The 23482-nt window shown below is 43.3% G+C and overlaps 1 protein-coding gene across 7 annotated transcripts in view; it reads right to left on the bottom strand.

Moving 5' to 3' along the window:
- Positions 1-1901: 1901 nt before the first annotated feature.
- ST6GAL1 (ST6 beta-galactoside alpha-2,6-sialyltransferase 1) overlaps positions 1902-23482 on the bottom strand; it is a 93597-nt gene continuing 72016 nt past the window's right edge. For 6 of the 7 annotated variants that reach the window (XM_066598210.1, XM_066598209.1, XM_066598205.1 and 3 more), the window contains 5 exons: positions 18445-19022; positions 14794-14891; positions 11544-11639; positions 9806-9980; positions 1902-2436 (listed from right to left, as the gene is read on the bottom strand). In XM_066598210.1, coding sequence (XP_066454307.1) covers positions 2180-2436; positions 9806-9980; positions 11544-11639; positions 14794-14891; positions 18445-18979 — 1161 coding nt within the window. In that variant the 5' untranslated portion in view covers positions 18980-19022 and the 3' untranslated portion in view covers positions 1902-2179. The remainder of the gene's footprint in view (positions 2437-9805; positions 9981-11543; positions 11640-14793; positions 14892-18444; positions 19023-23482) is intronic. The other variant, XM_066598211.1, reaches the window with a different exon arrangement.

Below are 23482 nucleotides of genomic sequence, written 5' to 3' on the forward strand. Positions count from 1 at the left end.
AATCTTTATTTGTATAGCGCCAACTTATTCCGCAGCGCTTTCAGGCATGGATAAATGCAAAACAATACAACAATTACAATATAAGGTACATTGGGTTAGACACAAATGGGTTGAGGGTGGTACAGGAGGTGCAGGGGGTGGGGAACACAGGCAATAGGGGATTTCATGTACAGATCATTTATCAGAAGGCAAACAGGGTGGAGCACCATGGGGAGGGGCGAGGGACTAGGTCAGGAGATTTGGTATGCTTCCCTGAAGAGGTGCGTTTTTAAGGCACGTCTGAAATTTCGTGCATCGGGAATTGTCCGGATGCCTTGGGGTAGAGCGTTCCAGAGGATGGGTGCTGCTCTGGTGAAGTCCTGTAGGCGAGCATGAGAGGTTCATATTACAGGGGTGTTTAGTCTGAGTGTGTTAGCCGATCGGAGTGAGCGGGCTGGGTGGTGTACTGACAGTAGGGAGGCGATGTATGGTGGCGCAGCACCATGCAGAGCTTTGTGAGTGAGGTAGAGGAGTTTAAATTTCATTCTGCAGTGGATGGGCAGCCAATACATGTTATTGCATGTCTCACCACTTTATTTTATATATGTCTTGTTATGCCTCATATTTAACTAAATGTATCTGATGTATTCACATATTCCTATTAACCGGAAGTCTCTCATATGATTATACTTGCCTTCTTCATATGTACTATTAATCAGATCAATGTATGGACTGGATCCCATATAATTATATGTTTTTCCTTTTCTTTCCCCCCTCCCTTCTCTACTTATCTGTCTCTTTTTATGCTATATATATAGATGTGTGCACGATAAGGGGGCAGGTTTAGGCCTGAAATGCGTTGCACCATGCATATCCACACCTGACGTATGGGTCTGACCTTTATATTTTTTGTTTTTTGTTGAAATAATTAAAAAAATACATTTTTTGGGCCATTCTTTGCCGGATTGTTCTGCTCCATTTATAACAATAATAGAACCCTTACAAGTGCAGAGAATTCCTTTTTTTCCATACTCCATTTCCACTGCATTTTACCCACATCTTCCAGGTGTAGGGTCTTTGAAGTCTCTAGCTGCACTCCAACCATTGGATGTCTTACGGGATGTAAGGTACTCAGAAGCATCACAGCGGATGGGGATTCTGGTGCTAACGGGTAGGGTCTCTTATCAGGGTCTTCTCCACGGGTGCCAGGTAAGTTCCCTTCCCTATACTCACATGCTTGAAATTGATTCTGCGGATATTTGTCCATTCCGACTCAGACGCTGTCCCTAACCATATATTAGTTCGATAGAATGCACTTTTATGGGCGTAATGATATCAAATATGTTGTTTTTTTTTTATTTAGTTTTTTTTTAATTATAAATCTGGGAAAATGGGTTTTTTAACTTCCACGTCCTTTTATTTTTTTTATAATAGAACTTTTTAAAACGGATTTTTACATTTAGAACCCATAACTTGCGATGGTTTGTTCACTCCTGCAGTACCTTATACCACGATCTGACAGGCAGTCTATTAATCCACAGGCATGGATTCTTATTGCACATGGATTCCATACATAGAGAGCATGTAGTGAAGGATATATGAGAAACTCATCAATTTTACTCACATGATTGTGGTGGGCTTCAATTGGGGATCTGGACTCCCTACCACCATTACTCTTCCTGGATAACGTTTTTCTATAACTAAGATTTCCTTCTCAACTTCCTTAGCTCTATAAAGTACATTCTAGTTCGAAACATTGCAATATGATTTCCACATATTCTCACTGCCATTATCATCATTTGTTTATGCTCAATGAAGTAGACATTTTTAATATATATGATAGAACCCTAAGGACCTTTAAGTAAATACTTTGAATATTGATATACAGTATATTTGCAGAAAATGATCAGGCACTAGCGATGTCAGCGTGAGTTGAAGAAGAACTTTATTCAAGTGCTAATTCAGCAATAACGTGTTTCAGGAATCGCTTCAATTTACAAAACATGTTGATCTCACTGATGTGAGTGGTGACAATCTGTGTATGGCTCTCTATGAACAACATGAAATAAATAAAATATTGGGTAGATCAGTGCAAAAGAGACACAGCAAGAATGTCATTGTAAGGTTCCTTGGTTTAGTAGTCTGCAATGTTCTCATGGTTTGGGTTCAGATCACCATTTTTATCTGCATGTACTGTACATTATTGAGTCGGAGCCGGACACTGTAAATCCCTGATTCCAGGCAAGGTCACTTTCCCGTCCTTGTAAATATCGTCGGCAGTTCCTTGGTTGAGTTTCTTAATGATTTTTTTCTCATATATAAGTGGATGGTAGTCACCGTATCTACAAGCTGTGTCAAAGTATCGACTGTAATAATGACACTGGTCTGTTTGACGTGAAGATGGCAGAAATTCATACACATTGACTTCATCACAAATATTCATCATCAACATGATCCCTGTGCAAAAAAATAAGGAATAGTCACCATAAGAAGGTTGTCATATGTATATTACAATAAATGGTATTTCTACTGCGAATGGACAATATAAAAGGATGAATTTAGAACCAAGGGCAATTTTGGCAACATAATTAAGGAGAATTGTAAGGGGTCATGTATCATGGGCACAGAAGGGCTTTATAGACTGAAATGCATAACAGACCTGGGAACCTTTAATAGGCTCCAGGCTGCCATGGCAATCTATTGGCATATTGCAATGGTTTATGGGGTGCAGGAGGGGGTCCTAACTAGAGATGAGCGAACGTACTCGGTAAGGCCGATTTCGCAATAGAGCACCGCAATTTTCGAATACTTCACTACTCGGGTGAAAAGTACTCGGGGGCGCTGTGGGGCGGGGTGTGGCGTGGTGGAGTGGGGGGTAGCAGCGCGGAACAGGTGGGAGCTCTCTCTCTCTCCCTCTCCCCCCCACTCCCCTCTGCAACCCCCCGCTCACCCACAGCGCCCCCGAGTACTTTTCACCCGAGTAGTGAAGTACTCGAAAATCGCGGTGCTCGATTGCGAAATCGGCCTTACCGAGTACATTCGCTCATCTCTAGGACTCCTAACCCCTGGCCAGCTACTTAAACTCTTGTGTTCAGCATTGGGCATGACATCTAAAAAGATAAACAGCAACGATCTGAGCAACCTCTGGTTATGGCTGTTGCAACCAGTTGTCGGCTACTGGGTATGGAGCAGGTTCAGCTCAGCTCCCAAGCCCCCTCTAACCTCTTGCCCTAGAGGGATGGCAATTTTGGAAAGAATAACAGTGGTGCAGGTTGGGGGACACCTGGGAAATAGTAGGCATTATACACCGGTATTTCCAATTGTTTTTCGAAAGGGAGTTTTATACGAAAATGCTTAACCTTATTGACTGGGACAATGTCCTGAAAAATAAGAGTGCAGACAATAAATAGGAAGTTTTTAAACCTCGCTTAAATACTCGCTGTGAGGAAGAAGAGGGTTAGGAATATACGAAAGCCACTGTGGCTCAATAACGATTTAAAGGGGGGCAATAAACAACAAAACAAAAGCATTTAAACTACTAAAACAAGAAGGCAATGAAGAAGCATTAAAAAGCTAGAAGACAAAAAAACTTATGCAAAAAGCAAATAAAAGCAGCAAATCTGGAAACAAAGACTCAATTGTCCTTCAACTGTATACATAGCAAAAAGATCAAAACTGAAAGTGTTGGCACTTTAAAAAGTAATAAGGGAAAAATAGTAGAGGGTGATGAGGAAGAAGACCATCTGTGAAATAGTTTTTTCTCCAGTGTATTCACTGAGGAAAATCAAATGTTCAGGTGAAATGCAGAGTAGTAAAATAAACTCTCCACTAAATGTCACCAGTTTAACCCAGGAAGAAGCGCAGAGCTGTCTTAAAATAGACAAATTGATGGCTCCTGATAGCATACACCTCCACTTTCAAAAGGAATTAAGTAATGTGATAGACAGACCATTGTTTCTGATATTTAAGGACTCTAGTAGCGGGGTTTATTCCACTTGATTGGCGCATAGCAAATATGGTGCCAATATTAAAAAAGCAGTCGAAAGACCCATTTAGACGGTACGAATGTTGGGCAAACGATACCCAACACTTGTCCCCGCACATACTTGCTCCTGTGCTGTTACACAGGAGCTAGTATCCCAGACTCACAGTGGGGCAGCTGCAGGAGATTTCTTTCCTCGCGCTCCCCCGCCCCTTTCCATTGACTTAACATAGCGGCCGTTCAATACTGAAGGCTGCTATTTACACTGAATAATGATCATTCAGCTCATCGTCCATCATTAATGAAGCATAAACAATGGATGATAAGCTGAACGCTGATCGCTCAGTGTAAATAGCAGCCGTCCAGTATTGAACGGCTGCCATGGTATGTCAATGGAGAGGGGGCGGGGAGTGTGAGAAGTGACATCTCCTGCAGCCTACCCGCCCCCCTGCTGGCCGCTCTCTGAGTGAGCCAGGGATACTAGCTCCCGTGCAACAACACAGGAGCGAGTGTATGTGGGGACGAGTGTCAGTCATTGTTTGCCTGACATTCATCCCGTCTAAATTGGCCATTACTTCTGTTGTGGGTAAAATGTTTACAGGGTTTCAAAGAGATGCTATTCTGGAGTTTTTCAAGTTAAATAACTATATATTTCCGTATCAGCATGGGTTTATCGGGGGTGATCAGCTTCTACTAAGAGGTACGTTCTAGACTGGACCGGGGAGAGTCATTGAATCTTGTATATCTTGATTCCTTCCAAATACTGTGCTGCATAAAAGGCTGGTATATAAAATTACGATGCTTGGTCTGGGTAAAATTCTGTGTAAGTGGGTAAGTAACTGAGAGAAAGCAAAGAGGACTTTTACTGGTACACACTCTGACTGAGTGAACGTCACTAGTTGGGTACCATAGGGGTTGGTACTGGGCCCCATTTTTAAAAATAATTTATTAACAACATAATGAAGGGATTATACAGTAAAATATCAATATCTACAGATTACAAAAGACTAATTAACACAAGAGATGAGAGAATGAGGTTGCAAATCTATCTGGATAAGCTGGAAGCTTGGGCAAAAAAGTAATAAAAGTAAGGTTATGCACATGGGAAGGGGAAATGCATTACACACTAAATAGTTCAGGAAGGGTATTGTTTCTTCTGAAGGAGAGCACCTAGAAGGTGTGAGGAGACTTATAAGGCCATTCATGCTCCTCTGGGTAATATACAAATGAAGGAGATAGAGCAATGTCTCTGCAGCGCCACCTATTGGAAGACAGCATTCCTGCACGTCACTACTAGACTCTTTAGATAAGCCTTATAACAATGTCTTGGCTTCTAGTGAGAGGCCTATAAATGTGGCTCAGGAAGGGTATTGTTTTTTCTTTAGGGAAAGCACCTAGAAGGTGAGTGAGGAGACATATAAGGCCATCCACACTCCTCTAGGAACTATGCAAATGGTTAAGAGTTATATCTCAGTCATTGTTATAAGAATTGTCTAAAGACTTTGACATTGACTTGCAAGAATGTTGCCTTCCAATAGCTGGCGCTGCAGAGGTATTGTTTCATTTTCCCTATCTACACTAAATAGGAAAACACTGTGCAAAACTGACATGAAAAACGATTTGCGGATTTTAATTTTAATAACTACAGCAACCAGTGTCAGACAGCTGCTACTAAAGCAAAGAGGATCATGGGGTACATCAAAATAGGTCTAGGGGCACTTGATGAGAACATTGATCTTCCCCTTTACAAGTCACTGGTCAGACCACACATAGAATATTGTGTACAATTTTGGGCTCCAGTACTCCAGAAGGAAATATTAGAGCTTGAGCGGGTATGAAGTTGGGCAGCTAAGTTAATAAACGTAATGAGCGGACTACAATACCCAGAGAGGTTATCAAAATTGGGATTATTTAGTTTAGAAAAAAGACATCTGAGGGGCGACCTAATAACTATGTATAAGTGTATCAGGGGACAATACAAATGTTTTCTTCATCCCCGCGGGAAATAAAGAATTCCCTGCTGCACCTGTCACAGATGTGACAGATGCATCAAAGTTCTTCATCTCCGCGGGAATAAAGGATTCCCTAGTGCAGCTGTCACAGATGACAGCTGCGGTAGAGGATCCAGCTGCCGACACCCCTTAATCGTTTTTCAGGGAACTGCACTGAAGTTCATTGAATGGCCGAGAGGTGCCTGTGATTGGCTGAGCGCCTCAGCCAATCAGAAGCAGCTCTTTCAGCAGGCAGGGATTTTAATTTCCCACCTGCTGAAAGAACTTCAGTGCATAGCCAGGAACAGCAGGGACAGGATGCGGCTGAGCCCCGGCAGCTGAAGAAAGGTGAGTATGATTTTTTTTTTTACACCAGTTTAGGTTGTTTTTCAGGGAAGGGTTTATATTTTCCCTAAAAAACATTTAAGGGATGCCAGCAGGTGGATCCTCTATTGCAGCTGTCATCTGCGACAGCTGCAGTGGGGAATTCTTTATTCCCCACGGGGATGAAGAACTCCTTTGCCGCATCTTTCACATCTGTGACAGGAGCAGCAGGGAATTCTTTATTCCCCACGGGGGATGAAGAAAAAATCTGCCGCATGTGGCAGATGTGTTCTTCATCCCCGCAGGGGACACAGCAGTATATATATATTTTATTTATTCATTTAATTCTTTTTTTTACACTTAAAGGGATAATTTTCAGAAGAGAACTTATATTTAAAGCTCTTCCCTGAAAAATCACTTCAGGGATGCTGGGAGACCATTGCCTTCAATGGAGCCGCTTTTAGCAGCTGCCGCTCCACTGAAGGCAATGCATGGACCTTCATACATGCGTGTTTTTGCATGTACATGGGTGCGCACCTATGTACGCATACGCACACGCTCGTGTGAATCCACCCTTACGCACTGTTACTAAGAGATTAATAACTTTATGGGAATTATATTTGGTTCTGCTACAGTGGTATTACTTGATATCTATTGTAGAGGTGCACTACAGACAATGGCCTGTACGGGGCAATAGACAGGCAGTCTGGTGCCTGAGACAAGGGGAAAACACCCACAGGTGTGGTCAGTACGTAGGATAAAGGTGTTCCCTCCTGCTACAGTCAGTGAAGTGGGCTGCAAGCCAGAGATAGGTCCAGTGAGAGGGACCTGGGCTGTGAGAGCCACAGATAGGTCCAGTGAGAGGGACCTGGGCTGTGAGAGCCAGAGATAGGCCCAGTGAGAGGGACCTGGGTTGTGAGAGCCAGAAATAGGTCCAGTGAGAGGGTCCTGGGCTGTGAGTGCCAGAGATAGGTCCAATGAGAGGGACCTGGGATTTGAGAGCCAGAGATAGGTCCAGTGAGAAGGACCTGGGCTGTGAGAGCCAGAGATAGGTCCAGTGAGAACGACCTGGGCTGTGAGAGCCAGAGATAGGTCCAGTGAGACGGACCAGGGCTTTGAGACCAAAGATAGGTCCAGTGAGAGGGACCTGGGCTGTGAGAGCCAGAGATAGGTCCAGTGAGAGGGACCTGGGCTGTGAGAGCCAGAGATAGGTCCAGTGAGAAGGACCTGGGCTGTGAGAGCCAGAGATAGGTCCAGTGAGAGGGACCTGGGCTGTGAGAGCCAGAGATAGGTCCAGTGAGAGGGACCTGGGCTGTGAGAGCCAGAGATAGGTCCAGTGAGAGGGACCTGGGCTGTGAGAGCCAGAGATAGGTCCAGTGAGAGGGACCTGGGCTGTGAGAGCCAGAGATAGGTCCAGTGAGAGGGACCTGGGCTGTGAGAGCCAGAGATAGGTCCAGTGAGAAGGACCTGGACTGTGAGAGCCAGAGATAGGTCCAGTGAGAGGGACCTGGGCTGTGAGAGCCAGAGCCAGATCTAGGGGGAGACCTGGACTGAAAGCAAGAGGTCTGGAGAGAGACCTGAACACTAAAGAGACTATTTGTGTGCCCCAGGAAGTTGGGTGAAACCTTTCTGAGGAAAACAGAGTGAGTCCTGAGCTAAAGACAACTGTATGAAGCCGCCCTGGAGAGTGGGTGAGAACCACAGTTGGACTGTTTGTTGAACTATATGAAACACTGAATTAAAAGGACATTTAAGTTTATTTGATAAAGTGCTGTGCTGAAGCAAGATGATATTGCTGTGAAGGTAAAAATAAATAGGAGTTTAACCCATTGGTGTCCACCTGTGATGTGAGCAAATGATCCCCGGGTTACTACCCTATATATGTATATAAATCATTTTTTGTGTGCATGTAGAATGGAGGGGAGAGCTTAAAGGGGTGTTCCAGTTGGAAGAAGTTATCTCTATCCATGGGATAGGGAATAATGAGCTTGATTGTTGGGTTATGACCTCTGGAACTCCCACCAATCCTAAGAATGCAGGTCCAGTCAATCCCCGAAAGGAGCAGAGTTTCATGCAGGTGCACCGCTGCTACATGCATTTCAATAACAGCTATGGAGCTTGTCAAATTTAAGCAGTTGTCAATCTGTGGTGCTGTGTTGAAATAAATGGAACGGTGGCTCGCTTACACAACCTCCGCTCCATTAATTTGGAAACCAATAAGACCTCCGTTCTCAGGATTGGTGGGGGTTCTAGAGTTCAGTCCCCCACTGATCAGCAAGTTATCCCATATACCATGAATAGGGATAACTTCTTACAACCTGAATACCCCTTTAAGCCTTCAGGCTTGTGTCTTTCATCTTTTTTTTAATATTCTCTGTTTGCTGAATTTTAGTGTTCCAACAAACATTCCAGCACAAAAGGGAAATATGGCGTGTGGGAAGATGACAAAAGCAACATAGGAAAAAATGGGGAGCGATAAAGGGGTTGCACTGTTGTATATCAGCATGATACATCTGATGCAGCAGATGCATGCTTAAGGACATAACATTGTGTAATCTATAACTGAGGAGTATCACAAGCTAAATATTCAACAAGTATTATGTGCATCATATTCTGCCTCAAACCAATCTGGGAGAACGTGGCACCCATAAAGCCCCAGCCCACCTGGTAAAAAGCTTTTTCAGCATCCAGTGCAAGCAGCATTAGGGGATACATCTTAATCAAGCATACTGGATGATAGCGAAGGTCTTCAAAAATATTGTCTCACACTTCTCTAAAAGGGATAAATCCTACCTGATCCAGTTGGACCGGGGCTTTGAGGAAGCAACCTGAGCGAACTGCCAATAGTTTTGGGAACAACTTTGCATCAGTGTTTATAAGGGAGATAAGTCTGTAGCTGGAACATAGTAAGGGGCCTTTACCTTTCTTTGGGATTACTGTAATATGTAGGAATGCTAATGGAAAGTGAAATGTGATTGTTCTCAGTAAGAGAAACCAAGTAATCGTGTAGATAGGATACCTTTTAATGGCTAACAAAAATACATGATGTTATTGCAAGCTTTCGGACCTCTCAGGATCCTTCCTTAGGCATAATGAAACAGATTTGGATGGGACATCTATAAATAGAAATGTTCACACATGAAAAGGCACAGAAATTGGAGACTGATTTGCACTTTTAACAATACCAGACAAGATGAGCAGAGAAGTAAATACTTAATCAGTCCACTGGCAAGGAATGTGACAGTTTTATGATCTCTACATGAAGGTGACAGGCCTGTATGTTATTTCTCCTTCAGCCCTGCACATAAGGAAGATTCAACAATAAATCTTCAGTGCCACCTATTGGATGGCAGCATTCCTTCAAATCAATGTATGACTTTATACCAAATCTTTAAAACAATGATTGGGAAAAGCATCCCTTTAGGGTGCCGCCGCCCCCTCGGGGTGCTTTTCCCAATCATTGTATTTAAAGATTTAGTAAAAAAGTCTGGAATAGCACCATAAGACAGGTGACTATTGATATACCCACCAAGTGTTCCTGATGATGCAGGATCTGGAATGATTAATTCTGGTGAGTTTTCTTGTATTATGTTCCACAGCTGCCAAAGTGTTCGTGGTTTCATGATATAAAATGGCTGCTCAGGGTTTGCCATTCTGTATTTCCTATATGGTTCGATAAAGTTGTATTCTGGATTCTTAAACCACTGAGGAGAACATTATATGATGTGATATAACATGATATAAATAGAATACACAGCAGATAAAAGATCAATAACCATACTTATTGATGTTAAATATCATTGGTTTGAAAGCTGCTTCTCAATATTTCAGCTCTTCATAAAAGTGAATAGTAAGAAATATGGACCTTTCTAAGCCAATCATTAAGCTTTAAGGCAGACTTTAGTTTAGTAAGTAAATAGGATAATGATGTACTGAAATAAAAGATATAACAGTTTGATAGAGCAAACATAATAAGGCTCCAAGCAGAGGCGTACCTTGAAGATTCTGGGCCCCAATGCAAAATCTGTAACAGGGCCCCCAAGTATAATGCTTTATTCAAACTACTAGGCTTATTATATGGAAAAGAGAGGCCTTATGGGCCCCCTAAGGCTCCTAAGCCCGGGTGCAACCGCATCCCCTATAGTTACACCCCTGGCTCCAAGGAACAGCTGTATAGCTTCCAATGATTACAGCACACAAGACAGTAGGTGTGCTGCTTGTTTTAAAAGCAATGTAAGACATTACAAGGACAAATTCTGCCAGGTAAACAGAACAGCCAAGCACAGACCAGCTCCAAGGAACAGCTGTAGAGTTCTCTGCTGGTATACAAGCTTTCACACCCAGCAGTAATATATCCTCTGTAGAATAACAACAGACCATGTGTTATATAGGCATATAAACATGATACAGCTTCTTTTCCTGGTCCCAACAGTATAATAGCTTTCACACCAGCAGCAATATATTCCCTCTATAGCATCCAACTGCGGACTGCGACCCTGCGTACCTGTCTTCTGTATTGCGGATGGCTGTGGCAAACTGCCTGAGGACATGCGCAGTACAGGTTTTTTTAAAATCTTTTTTTTTTCCTGCGCTGTCAATAGGCAATGACGCGGGTACCTGCGATCTATCCGTAATGTTAATTGCTGATGGGTGCCGTGGGTCAGACAGCTTTCATTGGTTTCAATAGAAGCCGTACGTGCAGAATCTTTACGAAAATAGAACATGCTACGATTTTTCCCCGAGTGCGTAGAGAAAAGCGAACGGTATTTGCTGTGGATCCACGGTGCGGACGCTGACCGCAGAATCCGCAATGCAAATACGTTCATGTGTCTCAGGCTTTACTGCCTTCTAGGACCTCTGTTATGCCAGCTGCCCTGATGGCTGAAGAACAAAATGTGGAACCCTCACCCAGCCACCAGGATTCTAATAGGGCTGCAACACTGTGCAGGAATGGCACACACTCGCCACTTCCTCCGACTGCCTAGCTCCTCTCCTTTCCTAATTAATCCTTCTGATCCCTCTTCAATCCTCTTACATATCACATGCTTTCTAAGTGCCAAAACCCCTGCTCCACCCTGTCACGGCCATTCTTACCCTACGCTGCACCAGTTCCGCCCCTCTCTAACAAGCTGGCGATTTCCACTGATTTTAGCATCCTGTGTTATGGAGAAACCCTTGTCTGTACACGACGTGCAGTCAGTGTTAGTAGCTTCAATGGGGTTTCTATAATAGGGACAGAAATGTGTCTCAGCGCATGATAATTTTACCTGATATGTATCAGCATCATACGGGGCCGGATCCCACAAGATCAATATTCCATCTTTGTACATAGGATTTTTCTGGAAATTCCCTTTCATAGAAACCTGTACCAAGAGAACAGCATGCCGATGAGACTTTATTACATGTAAGAAATCCTTCCAGGGAAGCAGAAGCAGCTTGTCTCCTGTAGATTTTATAACACTAAATCCCAGCTCAATCATCAGGTCAGTCTTATAACTAAGAAATTTAGTTTAATTTGCTGATCCTAAAGTATCAATATCATATAGTGCTGTATTAACATGGTACTGAGCTCACAACACTGAACATCCCTTGCTTGTTCAGTGTCTGTACAGAACATGAGTTGCATAGCTATCTGCATTCTTGGAAATGGTCTTTATACCTGTGCCGTGCAGCGAGGGGAAGGGGGTGCACATCATAAGCCAGGCCTACACAAACAGGCATACATGTGAGAACAGACGTTGTTGCCACACGTATGCGATTATTAAGCTAGCAGGGATACCCGGCGTTGCCCGGGATTAAAACATGAACAAAAGACACATTTAGGCCTCGGTCAGACGGGCGTTTTTTTGCGCGATTTGCGCATGCACATGAGATCCGCGCATATAGACCCAATGCTTCGCAATGGGTTCGGTCACATGTCCGCTTTTTATTCGGATGTGCGATAAATTATAGGACACAACGATTCGCAGAACGCGCCTCTCTGCATTCTGCGATTCCTTGTGTTCTATATATGCGCTCAACGGGGCCGGCGGCAGCAGCGCCGACCCCATTGAGAACATATACTATAAAGATCGTTCTCCTCTGCCACAGCTGTAACAGCTGTGGCAGAGAAGAACGATGTTCGCCCATTGAATTCAATGGAGCTGGCAATACAGCCGGCTCCATTGAAAGCAATGGGCTGCCGGCGAGCGCGGGATGAATTTTCGGGAATGGCTTAAAAATATAAGCTCTTCCCTGAAAACCATCCTAAAATGTGTAAAAAAAAAAAAAAGTATACTCACCTTTTCCCTGCAGACGGAGTTCAGCTGCGTCCGGCCAGCAGTTCTCCTGAACTCACAGCCCTCACCAATCAGAGGCAGCTCTCACTCACCCATTCATGAATTCATGAATGGGTGAGTGAGTGCTGCCTCTGATTGGCTGAGCGCAGGGACCAATCAGGGGCAGCTCTCAGAGGCTGAACTCCGTCTGCAGGAAAAAGTAAGCATTCAGAGCAAGGTTCAAATAACTTGGACTGACCAGTGCGGCTGTGTGTTCAAAACAAGGAAAAGTAGACTACGAAAAGTTAGAGCATTAAGGGAAAGGGACTTGTTTAGAGATGAGCGAACGTACTCGTTTCGAGTACTTACGCACCCGAGTACCGCCATTTTCGAGTACTTCAGTACTCGGGTGAAAAGATTCGGGGGGCGCCGGGGGGCGGGGAGAGGCGTGGCGGTGCGGGGGGTAGCAGCGGGGAAAAGGGGGGAGCCCTCTCTCTCCCCCTCTCCCCCCCCCCACTCCCCACTGCTACCCCCCATGCCGCCACGGCGCCCCCCGAATTTTTTCGCCCGAGTACGGAAGTACTCGGAAATCGCGGTATTCGGGCGAAAAAGGGGCGTGGCCGAGCACGTTCGCTCATCTCTAGACTTGTTATTTGTATAGCCCCAACTTATTCCGCAACGCTTTCAGGTAATTTATTTATTACCCCCTAGCAAGCTGGGTACTCATTTTACCAACCTCAGAAGGATGGAAGGATACAGTTCAAGTCAACCTTGAGCCGGCTACCTAAATAATGCAGGGATTGAACCTGCAACCTTCAAGTCGTGAGCGAAAGCTTAGCCTTAATACTCTGCACCACACGAGGTCCTTGTTGTTAAACAACTGAGAAAACTTCTGTTCAAAGAAACTGTTTTTGTGCATGTTACCGTATGCAATTTGCAAGCTACAGTTAAACTGTGTACCTCCGGTTTGGTACGGTGTTAGCCAGTAGAGTAAAGTGTGATTGTTCTCAGTGAGAGAAACCAAGTAATCTTGTATATATGATACCTTTTATTGGCTAACAAAAATGCATGATATTTTAGCAAGCAAGCTATCGGGGATATCTCGCCCCCTTCGTCAGGCTATTGAATGAAACTAGTTAGGATGGCACATAATTATAACATACAAATGCAGAGAGGGGGAGAACAAATTGCTATTAACCTAAATAAATGTTCACACACAGAAATTTGAGACTGTTTTTCACTCAAAACTTAAAACAACAGACAAACAGAACTAAGACATACATCGTAAATCAGTCCACTGAGCACAGGACAGTTTTAGGATGTGTCTTCTCTCTTTTTCAACCTGCACATGGAAGGAGATGCAGTACCACCTAGTGGATGGCAACATTATTACAAGTCAAGTTCTGAATTTTTATGAAGTTTTAAAGCAAATAATAAAAAAATTATGATTCGGAGGACATGACTCTTGATTTCCTTCAAACCTTTCATATTTTCCACTTATGCAAAAATCCTGGGCTGAGGTTCAAGCCATTCTTGAGGGTATCAAACATTACCATAAATTTGTACCCCAAAATGTTTCTGTGATGCTGCGACTTGAAACTGCCCTTCAGTATAATAACTCTCATCTGCTCTATGCGGTGTCTCTGACCACAAAAATGTTTTGCCACAGGTAGTTCGGTCTTTCCCGAGATCTCATCTCTCGGTTTTTGTCCTGTCTCCCCATTATAAAGACCCCCAACAGGACATTTACTGCACATGATCAGATACACAACACTGGACGTGGAACATGTAAATGTCCCTGGGATCTTGTAGTCCTGCTGTGTGTCGGGGACCCATATCCTGTCCACAGTTAGTATATATGAGCAGGTCTTGCAGCTCCTTACCTTACAGGGATAAGTTCCTATTTGTGAGTCAGATGGCAATACACTCCTGATTATACAGTTCCTCAAACTTGGAGGTTGCTTGTAACTCAGAAGGGGAGCGTCCTGGAATATGGAGCAGTCTCAGGCCTGTCAGACCTTAGATTAGTCATGCATCTCTTAGAGACATTGGAGCAATCTCAGGTCCGCTGAACCCAAGATGCTGAGGTCACACGTCTCTCAGAGCTAGAGATACAAATTCCACACGGATGCAGTCAACGGAACAAGCTAGTCCCTATATAAATAAACTTGACAGGAATGGCGACTTCTAGTATACAGCTGTACATACAGTATGTAGGCTGTTAGGGAGCTATGTCCTTCATAACCATCTTTACATTTACCTGTGAATTTATTAGACGGAATGTAGTTTTCGATCCCACATCAGTCTCAAAGCCTTTTGTAGGTGCAGCATTGAACCTAATAACAGCATCATGGGAGTCTGTAAATGCAAAAAGAAAAAGGAAAAAGAAGTGTTGAGATGAGTGTTGATTTATACTGTATTTGACAGCCAATCTATCAAGAAGTGCCACTGGTATGTCTTGATAGGCAATCATTCATGGCAGCCTTTAGAAGGCCCCTGACTGTCATGACACTCATATAGACTTATAACACTGGAGCAGCATGGAGGGGGCTCAAAGAAGTCCTTACGGCCTTTTTTTAAACAATTTATATTTATTAAAGTATGTTGCAAACAAACACATATGCAATGTACAATAGATATCTGTGCAGATGAGTCAAATGTGGAACAAAAATAATGAAACATTGTAATTGATCCAAGCAGGTCTCGTATAAGGAAGAATCCATTACAAATCACAACCAAATTAGCACTTGTCAAATTTGACTCTGATTGCAAGAATTAGTGATCTTAAACTTAACTATAAACAATAATCTATAAACCAAGAAAGAGAGTGCGGGATAGGGGGAGGTGTTTTGAAGATTTTCTAGTCTGGGACTTATTATTTATTAGTAATGGGTGTGTTTCTAAAGACCGCTTGAAAGGCCTCAAGTATTTAGGGGGACTATGTTATGGGGTGAGGGAGAATGGGTGGTTTTGATGGTGTTTTGTGGCCATCTGCTTGTTTTTTAAATTCAATCCATGGTGACCATGTGCTCAAGAATATAGCTCTGGTACCGCTCTCCCAACTCATGAGCTCCTCAAAGCGGAAAATTTGCTGTATTTTGTTTTCCCATTGAGTTAGAGAGGGGGGGGGGGGGGGTTCCTTGTTTTGACACATTAAGGTGATGAGTAATTTGGCTACGGTTAGTAAGATTTTTGGCAAATTGTCTTTCTTTCGGGTAAAGTTTTTGGATGGGAGCCACAATAATACTTCTTCTGGTGAAAAATTAAGTGAGGTTAAACGAATTTTATTGATTTGGGAGATTATTTGCTTCTAATAAGGAGCAATTACTGGGCAGTTCCACCAAATATGTGAGATGGTGCCCTTAAGGCATATTCTTTACGAAGATATACTTCTTTATTTCATTCCATATGAAAGACAACGTTTCAACTTTTGTCTGCGGTCTTTATCAAGTCTATAGCATGCGTACAATACACGACAGACCATATTCAAAATACAGATAACAACTGACCCAATCATCACACCACATTTTAAAACACCCATCATGTGTCACAGTCCCAGTTGGACAATGGGGATGCCAGCAGCTGAAGACACTGATTGTAATGTGAGCCTCATACATAGGGCTCCCACCCACTGGCGATATTTTCTTTCTTGCGCTCTGAGAGCACGAGAAAAATCTCGCATCGCAGTGCAAGAAAGAGGCCGGTATAGAACCGGCATATCGCAAGTGGTTTCAATGGGGCTAGCGCTGCTTGCGAAAGCATAGGGAGAATGCCGCGGACTTCTGCCACAGCTGTCACAGCTGTGACAGCTGTGGCAGGAGCTTCCTTCATCCCCGCGGGGACCGCGGGGATGAAGGAATCCTCTGCCACAGCTGTGGCAGAAGTCCGCAGCATTCTATTTTATTGCTTTCAATGTGATCGGCACTGCTGCCGATCCCATTGAAATCAATGGTTTCAGCCAAGCCCCGCAGAATGATTATTGGGGAAGGGCTTAAAATATAAGCCCTTCCCCGATAATCATCAATAAGTGTGAAAAAAAATTTAAAAATGTATTACTCACCTCTCCTGCGCTCAGCCGCGTCCTCCTGCTGGCTCCCCGGCACTGCTATGAAACTCTTTCAGCAGTCAGGGATTTAAAAATCCCCACCTCCTGAAAGGGCTGTGCAGATTGGCTGAGGGCTCAGCCAATAGCAGCTACTGCTTAGCTATTGGATAAGCGCTCAGCCAATCACACATAGCTCTTAGCTATTCAATAGCTAAGCAGTAGCTGTTATTGGCTGAGGCCTCAGCCAATCTGCACAGCCCTTTCAGGAGGTGGGGATTTTTAAATCCCCGACTGCTGAAAGAGCTTCATAGCAGTGTCGGGGAGCCAGCAGGAGGACGCGGCTGAGCACAGGAGAGGTGAGTATGATTTTTTTTTTTTTCACACTTTTGGCAGATTATTGGGAAAGGGCTTATATTTCTGACTTTTGACACATTGGTATAGGCATTTAGTGTGACTGTGTGAATTTCTTTTTGTGCCTGCTATAGGCTTATATGCACTTGCACTATTAGGCTATATTTACAGAGACAACTGCAATTTCAGGTAGCAAAAAACTGATTTAACTGCAAGTGTCATCCGTTTTTCACGTAAGCAAATCAAAAAAATTGGAAGGTAGCATTCATTTAAAACTTCCACTCAAGTCAATGCCATGTGAGCATTTTTCATTCTTTTAATGCATTCATTAACTTGAATGGGCAATTCTGGTCCGAGAATCACACTAGAATAGGAGATACTATGGCTTCTTTTTCTACATGGACCACCAGTCAATAAAATAAATCACACAAGTGAATACACACATTGAGGGAGATTTAGAAAACTATCTAAAAGAAAAACTGTCTTAGTTGCCCACAGCAAACAATTATAGCACAGCTTTCATTCTGTATTCTTCTCCGGTAAAATGCAAGCTGAGCTCTGATTGGTTACTATGGGCAACTGAGACAGTTTTTCTTTTTACAGATTCATAAATCTCTGCCACTGATTCTAATGGGTCCAGGTTTTGTCTCAACTGAGTTTCAAAGTTAGGCAGAACTTGGATGTTAAAATCACCCCTGTGAATAAGCCCTAAATTTGGGACCGAATTTTGAGTCTGAAGTACATTTAGAACTTGACAAAAGGCACTTACTTTGTTTTCTGTTTTTAAAGTAAGAAGGTGTGTGCAGATTTTGCACAATTTTAGAGGCAGTTTTTAATCCTGTACAACTTCCAGCAATATCAAACATAAACTGAAAAATTAAATGAGTCCTCCTTCATGAAGAAATAATGACATTTTCCATAACCTATACTACATATGTTCTGCCTCAGGCCATTTTCACACGACCAAGATTTGTGCATCTTGAATGGTATCATATACATGAGCGATTTTTTTTTTCCTGCACTGCATTCCGGTGCGTGAAAAAAATTGCGATATGCCCTATGTTTGGGCATTCTCTCGGAATGCATCACCTATTGTTTTTAATGGGGTCGGCAGAGCATTGTATGGTGTGCAAGGTGCATGCGACTGCGAAGCTAGGTTTTCCATTAAAAGCATAGGAAATTCTTGCTTGATTGCTACTTCCCTGAATTAATGCGAGGCGTTTGTCACACAAAACCACCTTGCATCCACAGGAAGATCGAATGTTTCTGAGCATGATATAGGGCCGAGTTTCCTCCTGGTGTTTGCTTTGGAAGATGATGCCACCAGAAATCATTTAATTGCTGCAGCTAACCTGCCCATTCTCCTGGCATCAGCACTCACATACTGTGCGTTATGGTGCCAGGAGGTCGGAATGGTGATGGTGACAAGCACCAGGAGAACTGTGTGGCTGCAGTGCTGGATTATGATGGCAGAGGATGGGTAAGTACAGCTCCTTTCATTATTTTAGCACTCACCTATCTCTTGTCCAAGTCTTGAACCTTTCATAGATCCAGCTGAAGATACTACAGCACATCGTTTTAGTTTCCCCACAACCTCATGAATATCTTTGTTGGGTAGATACTGACTCCAATTTGTGTCACTATCAGGTAGGTCAGAACTCTTCAGCATTGTCATGTTGACCCTGTGTTTCAGCTGGCATAGAAGGTCATGGGGGGTATGATTCTGGTTGATTTTGCCCTGGAATTTGACTTTGTATAAGTCCCTTATTTTGAAATATTTTTTTCTGAGATATAGTATAAAGGAAAGATCGCTGGAATCCAACTGCTTCTCCCACAGTTTGGCTTTATTCTTTGTAGATTTCATGAGTTTTGAGAAGACTGATGTCTGTTCTTCATTTGGTGCCTCCTTTCCGATGATAAATGAATATGGATTCTCCACAGGATTGGCAAGATTTTGTGGATAATGCTTTAAAGTGTTAATATAAAGAATGCACGAAATGCCGACAGCCAGAAAAGCGATGAGACCTAGTATTCTAAAGGTGTGAACCATGATAACAGGTGCGAGGAGGATGAAGAGAGCCGGTCTTCAACGTCTACAAAACATAAATATTTAATGTATTCAGCAGCATTCTGACTGAACTGTTATTATCTACATTTATACAATTTAGGTATAATTTGCATACTATTTTCCCATGGAGCATTCCCTAGAAAATTAGTCTCTTCAACCCCTCACCCCTGAGCAACATCTTCATGTACCAAAAAAAATTCAAACACCTACAAGACGTTGTTGGAGTTAAATTAAACTTTCTATGTGATTATGTAGTGGCCCAGAGCTGTGGACGCCCCTTCAGCACTTATAAATGTTTTATGTATGTCACATGTTTAATCTGTAATGGGGAATACAAGTGTTATGTGTATTGGATGTTTGCAGGCATGAAAGGGCTAATGTCTGGTGTTGTCTGGAAAATTTATGTAATTGTCTAACTATTGATTGATCTGCTTCCACGTGATGTATGTGTGGAAAGAAAGGTGTAAAAAGTTTAGTTTGCAGTGTGTGAAAAGTAGGAGTTGGAGAAAGGAGTGAGTTGAGAGAATCTGGAGAAAGGAGGAGAGATGGAGGAAGCTGAGCGATGGTCTGCCGCCCATGCTTTGGCCCAGGCAGTCCAGGGACCCTCCACATAGCTGCTGACCTTCCAGAGAGTGAAAGCCCGGACATGGTGGAAACGCATAGGTGTACAGCGCAGGTACCGAATGTATCTGGAGAAATGGAAACCGCTTGTTATGAGAATAAATTATATTCCAGAAGATTTCACTGGTTTGCTCGAGATTGGTTATAATGAGAAGCTTCATCCTTAAATATATGTATTTGAACTCACGGATGCTCTCCGTCAGCCCCTATACCCTTCTGATTTATTGAAAGGAAGTACAATACAGTTATACTGAATATGACACAACAATTACATGCATGTCCCTCCCAAAATCATAACAACTCATGATTTGCCTAGTATGTAATGACGCTGATGATTAACATATGTTTACGCCCCAAGGTGTATGTTGCTATGTGAACATGTAATTCCTATATACCCAAGTAGCATAGACCTTATTAATATTCCAATCTGGACCAAGGAATCCAAGGTAGGAGATACGGAGCAGCCCCCCCCCCCCCCCTTTATGAGCAGTGGGCATCGCAGGTCTTTCTCATAAGAAACACATCTGTAGACCTTGTTAAGTCCTGAGAAACTGTTTGCAGGAGTATTGGAGATACCGCACAAGAATGCAACACATACACAGTGTACAGTATTGAACCAGTTAACCATTTCACTGCTAGCTATTTTCTATGAAGGTGGATATATGAATACATTTATGTTTGCTTAGGCTGATTTAAAAAACACATTTATATTATTATTACTACAACGCGATTCTTAGCAAGGGAAAAAGTGAGTGTATGACAGTGGAGAGAGAGTTTTGCCAGGAGAGAGATTCAACAGATAACTTAGACTGTGGATTATACAAATGTCTCGAGAATCTTCACTGCTTCCACACTACGAATTGTTTTCTGTACCAAGACTGTTTTATTGATCTTGATTTCAAGAGTTAAGTAAATGGAGCAAGACCGCCCGTTCCAAGTTTTGTCTTGGAAAATAATTTACTGTGTGTGGATTACTTTGTTTCTCTGAAGGGATCCACAGCAGAGAAAGGAACAGTGGCATCACGAGTGACAAAGAGAATTTAAAGGTAACCCCGGTTATTATACGTGATCTCTCCCAGCAGTAACAAGGGTGGGTTTTGCCTTAGCCATTCTGAGGGAACAGTAGAGCCACATGTGTCAAGGTTTATATCTCTACTCTGCTGTCTCCTTGGCTGAGGGCCTGCTCTTTGAATGCTGTAATTATAACACTGATAAAAGTAAGCGATTAGAATATCATAGCAAAAGGACAATTTATTGCAGAAAACTGAATCCTGGAAGGGGGGCTCTAGTACCCTGTTGTACTGCCTCTAGCTTGGATACAAGATGTGATACGGGCGGGCATGGAGGCTCTAGTACCCTGTTGAACTGCCTCCAGCTTGGATACAAGATGTGATACAGGCGGGCATAGAGGCTCTAGTACCCTGTTGTACCTCCTCCAGCTTGGATACAAGATGTGATAGAGGTGGGCATGGAGGCTCTAGTACCCTGTTGTACCATCTCTAGCTTGAATACAAGATGTGATACGGGCAGGCATAGGGGCTCTAGTACCCTGTTGTACTGCCTCCAGCTTGGATATAAGATGTGATAGAGGTGGGCATGGAGGCTCTAGTACCCTGTTGTACCATCTCTAGCTTGAGTACAAGATGTGATACGGGCGGGCATAGAGGCATACAGGTTCTGTATGATATCCTGAAGCTTATCAGTCCACATTTTCTGTAACTTAAACTCTAGATTGTGCAAACTCATGGGCTGTTGAAGTTAGTTTCCAGATGGTCTCATACATGTTCTATTGGTGATAAATCTGGTGACCGGGCAACCACAGAAGTGTGACAATATTGTGGAGACATTCCTGTGACCCCTGTGTGTGTGGCCGAGTATTATCCTGTTGGAGAATGCCTCTTGGAAGCCGCCATGAGAGGAACACATGTGGCTTTAGGATGTCCTGAACATATCCCTGAGCTGTCATTGTCTCTCGTACCACAGCTGTGGCATGCGATGGCCCCCCAGACCATCACACCAGCAGTAGGGGTAATGTGCTGCTCCACAGTAAAGGCAGGATTGAAGAGCTCAGTCCAGGCATGAACACAGCCATCGTCACTGCACTAACTAAGCATGGATTCATCACTTATTACAACTTGGTCCCACTCTGTAGCAGTCCAGTTGTCGTTCATGACTGTCCACTGCAAACAAAGGTGATGGTGGGTGGGGGAGTGTCAAAGGCAATACACATAATGGGTGCCATGAGACCAAATGTTCTTTAGCCAAATGCCTGGAAATGTCCCACAGACACAGGGGCGTGTAAAGATGATACCACGTTTACATGCTGAGATCACTATTGTTCATGGCAACTAAAGGGTTAAAGGGTCTGAAACGAGGGTCTCTCCACTCCCGACCCTTAGAGGGGGAGCCTGGCTGTCAGTAGACAGCCGAGCTCTGGCTCTTGCTGACACAGGACACCCATGCCAGCCTTATATTAGACCTCCGTATTTTTACAGTGGCTAAGGACCCTTAGTGACCGTAATAGGCAGCGGCAGATGGAAAGGAGTCAAGTAAAGGCCAGATGCCAAGAAACTCTATTGGATTTATGTCATCACTGTTCCCATACTTCCAACCAGTATGAAACCCAGATAGAGTTCATGTAAATAATTTACCAATTATATTCACATAATCACTGATGTTATTCTATATGTTATCAGCTAAACTGATGATTTATGAATCACTAATTAATCTATTGTGATTTAAGCCCTTTATGACCAGGGTGTTTTGGTCCAAAAGGACCAGATACTTTTTAGGGTGGCTTCACACGAGCGTGTTTTTGTGTGTACATAGGTGCGTACATAAGTGCGCACCCATGTACGTGCAAAAACACGTGTGAATTCAGGTCCGCTAGTAAAAAGAATTCCCTGCTGCTAAATCTGCCACAGATGCAGCAGAGGAATTCTTCAATTCTTCAATAGAGGATTGTGCTGCCGGCACCCCATCAATTGATTTGAAGGAAGGGCTTTAAATATAAGCCCTTCCCTGAAAATCCAGTAAAAGTGGTGTAAAAAACAAAAAAAATACATACTCACCTCCCTTTAGCTGCTGGAGCCGGGCAGCGTCTTCTCCTGCTGTCCCCTGCTCTGTAGTGCAGATCTAAAAGTAGGTGGAGATTTAAAATCCCCGCCTGCTAAAAGAGCTGATTGTGATTGGCTGGCATGCTCAGTCAATCACAGGCAGCTCTCGCCGGCATTCATTCGGCGCTGCTGGGCCCCAGCAGCTGAAGGGAGGTGAGTATGTATTTTTTTTGTTTTTTACACCACTTTTACTGGATTTTCAGTTAAGGGCTTATATTTAAAGGCAAAAAAAGGTGTGGGAATCCAGACACATATTTAAAGCCCTTCCCTGAAATCAATTGACGGAGTGCCGGCAGCAGAATCCTCTACCACAGCTGTCATGTGTGACAGCTGCGGTAGAGAACTGAAGAATTCCTCTGCTGCATCAGAGATGTGGCAGATGTAGCAGCAGGGAATTCTTTTTACTAGCGGGGATGAAGGAAAGATGTGTTCTGCATCCCCGCGGGGGACACGGCAGTGACGGAGAGGTACGTTTATTTTTTATTTACTTTTTTTACACTAAAATATTTGTTTTTCAGGGAATGGCTTATATGTAAAGCCCTTCCCTGAAAAACAATGCAGGGGTGCTAACAGATCATTGTTTTCAATGGAGCCACCGGCAGCAGCCGCAGCTCTACTGAAAACAATGCGTGCATTCACTATGGTGCACGCATGTCCTATCTTTGCAGGCACACGCATGTAAACCACGGACATGTGCGACACTTGATAGGGAATGCATTGGGGCTAATAGACGCATGCTTTTCTGCAC

Source organism: Eleutherodactylus coqui, chromosome 1 (genome assembly GCF_035609145.1).
Source record: "Eleutherodactylus coqui strain aEleCoq1 chromosome 1, aEleCoq1.hap1, whole genome shotgun sequence".
Classification (NCBI taxonomy): Eukaryota; Metazoa; Chordata; class Amphibia; order Anura; family Eleutherodactylidae; genus Eleutherodactylus; species Eleutherodactylus coqui.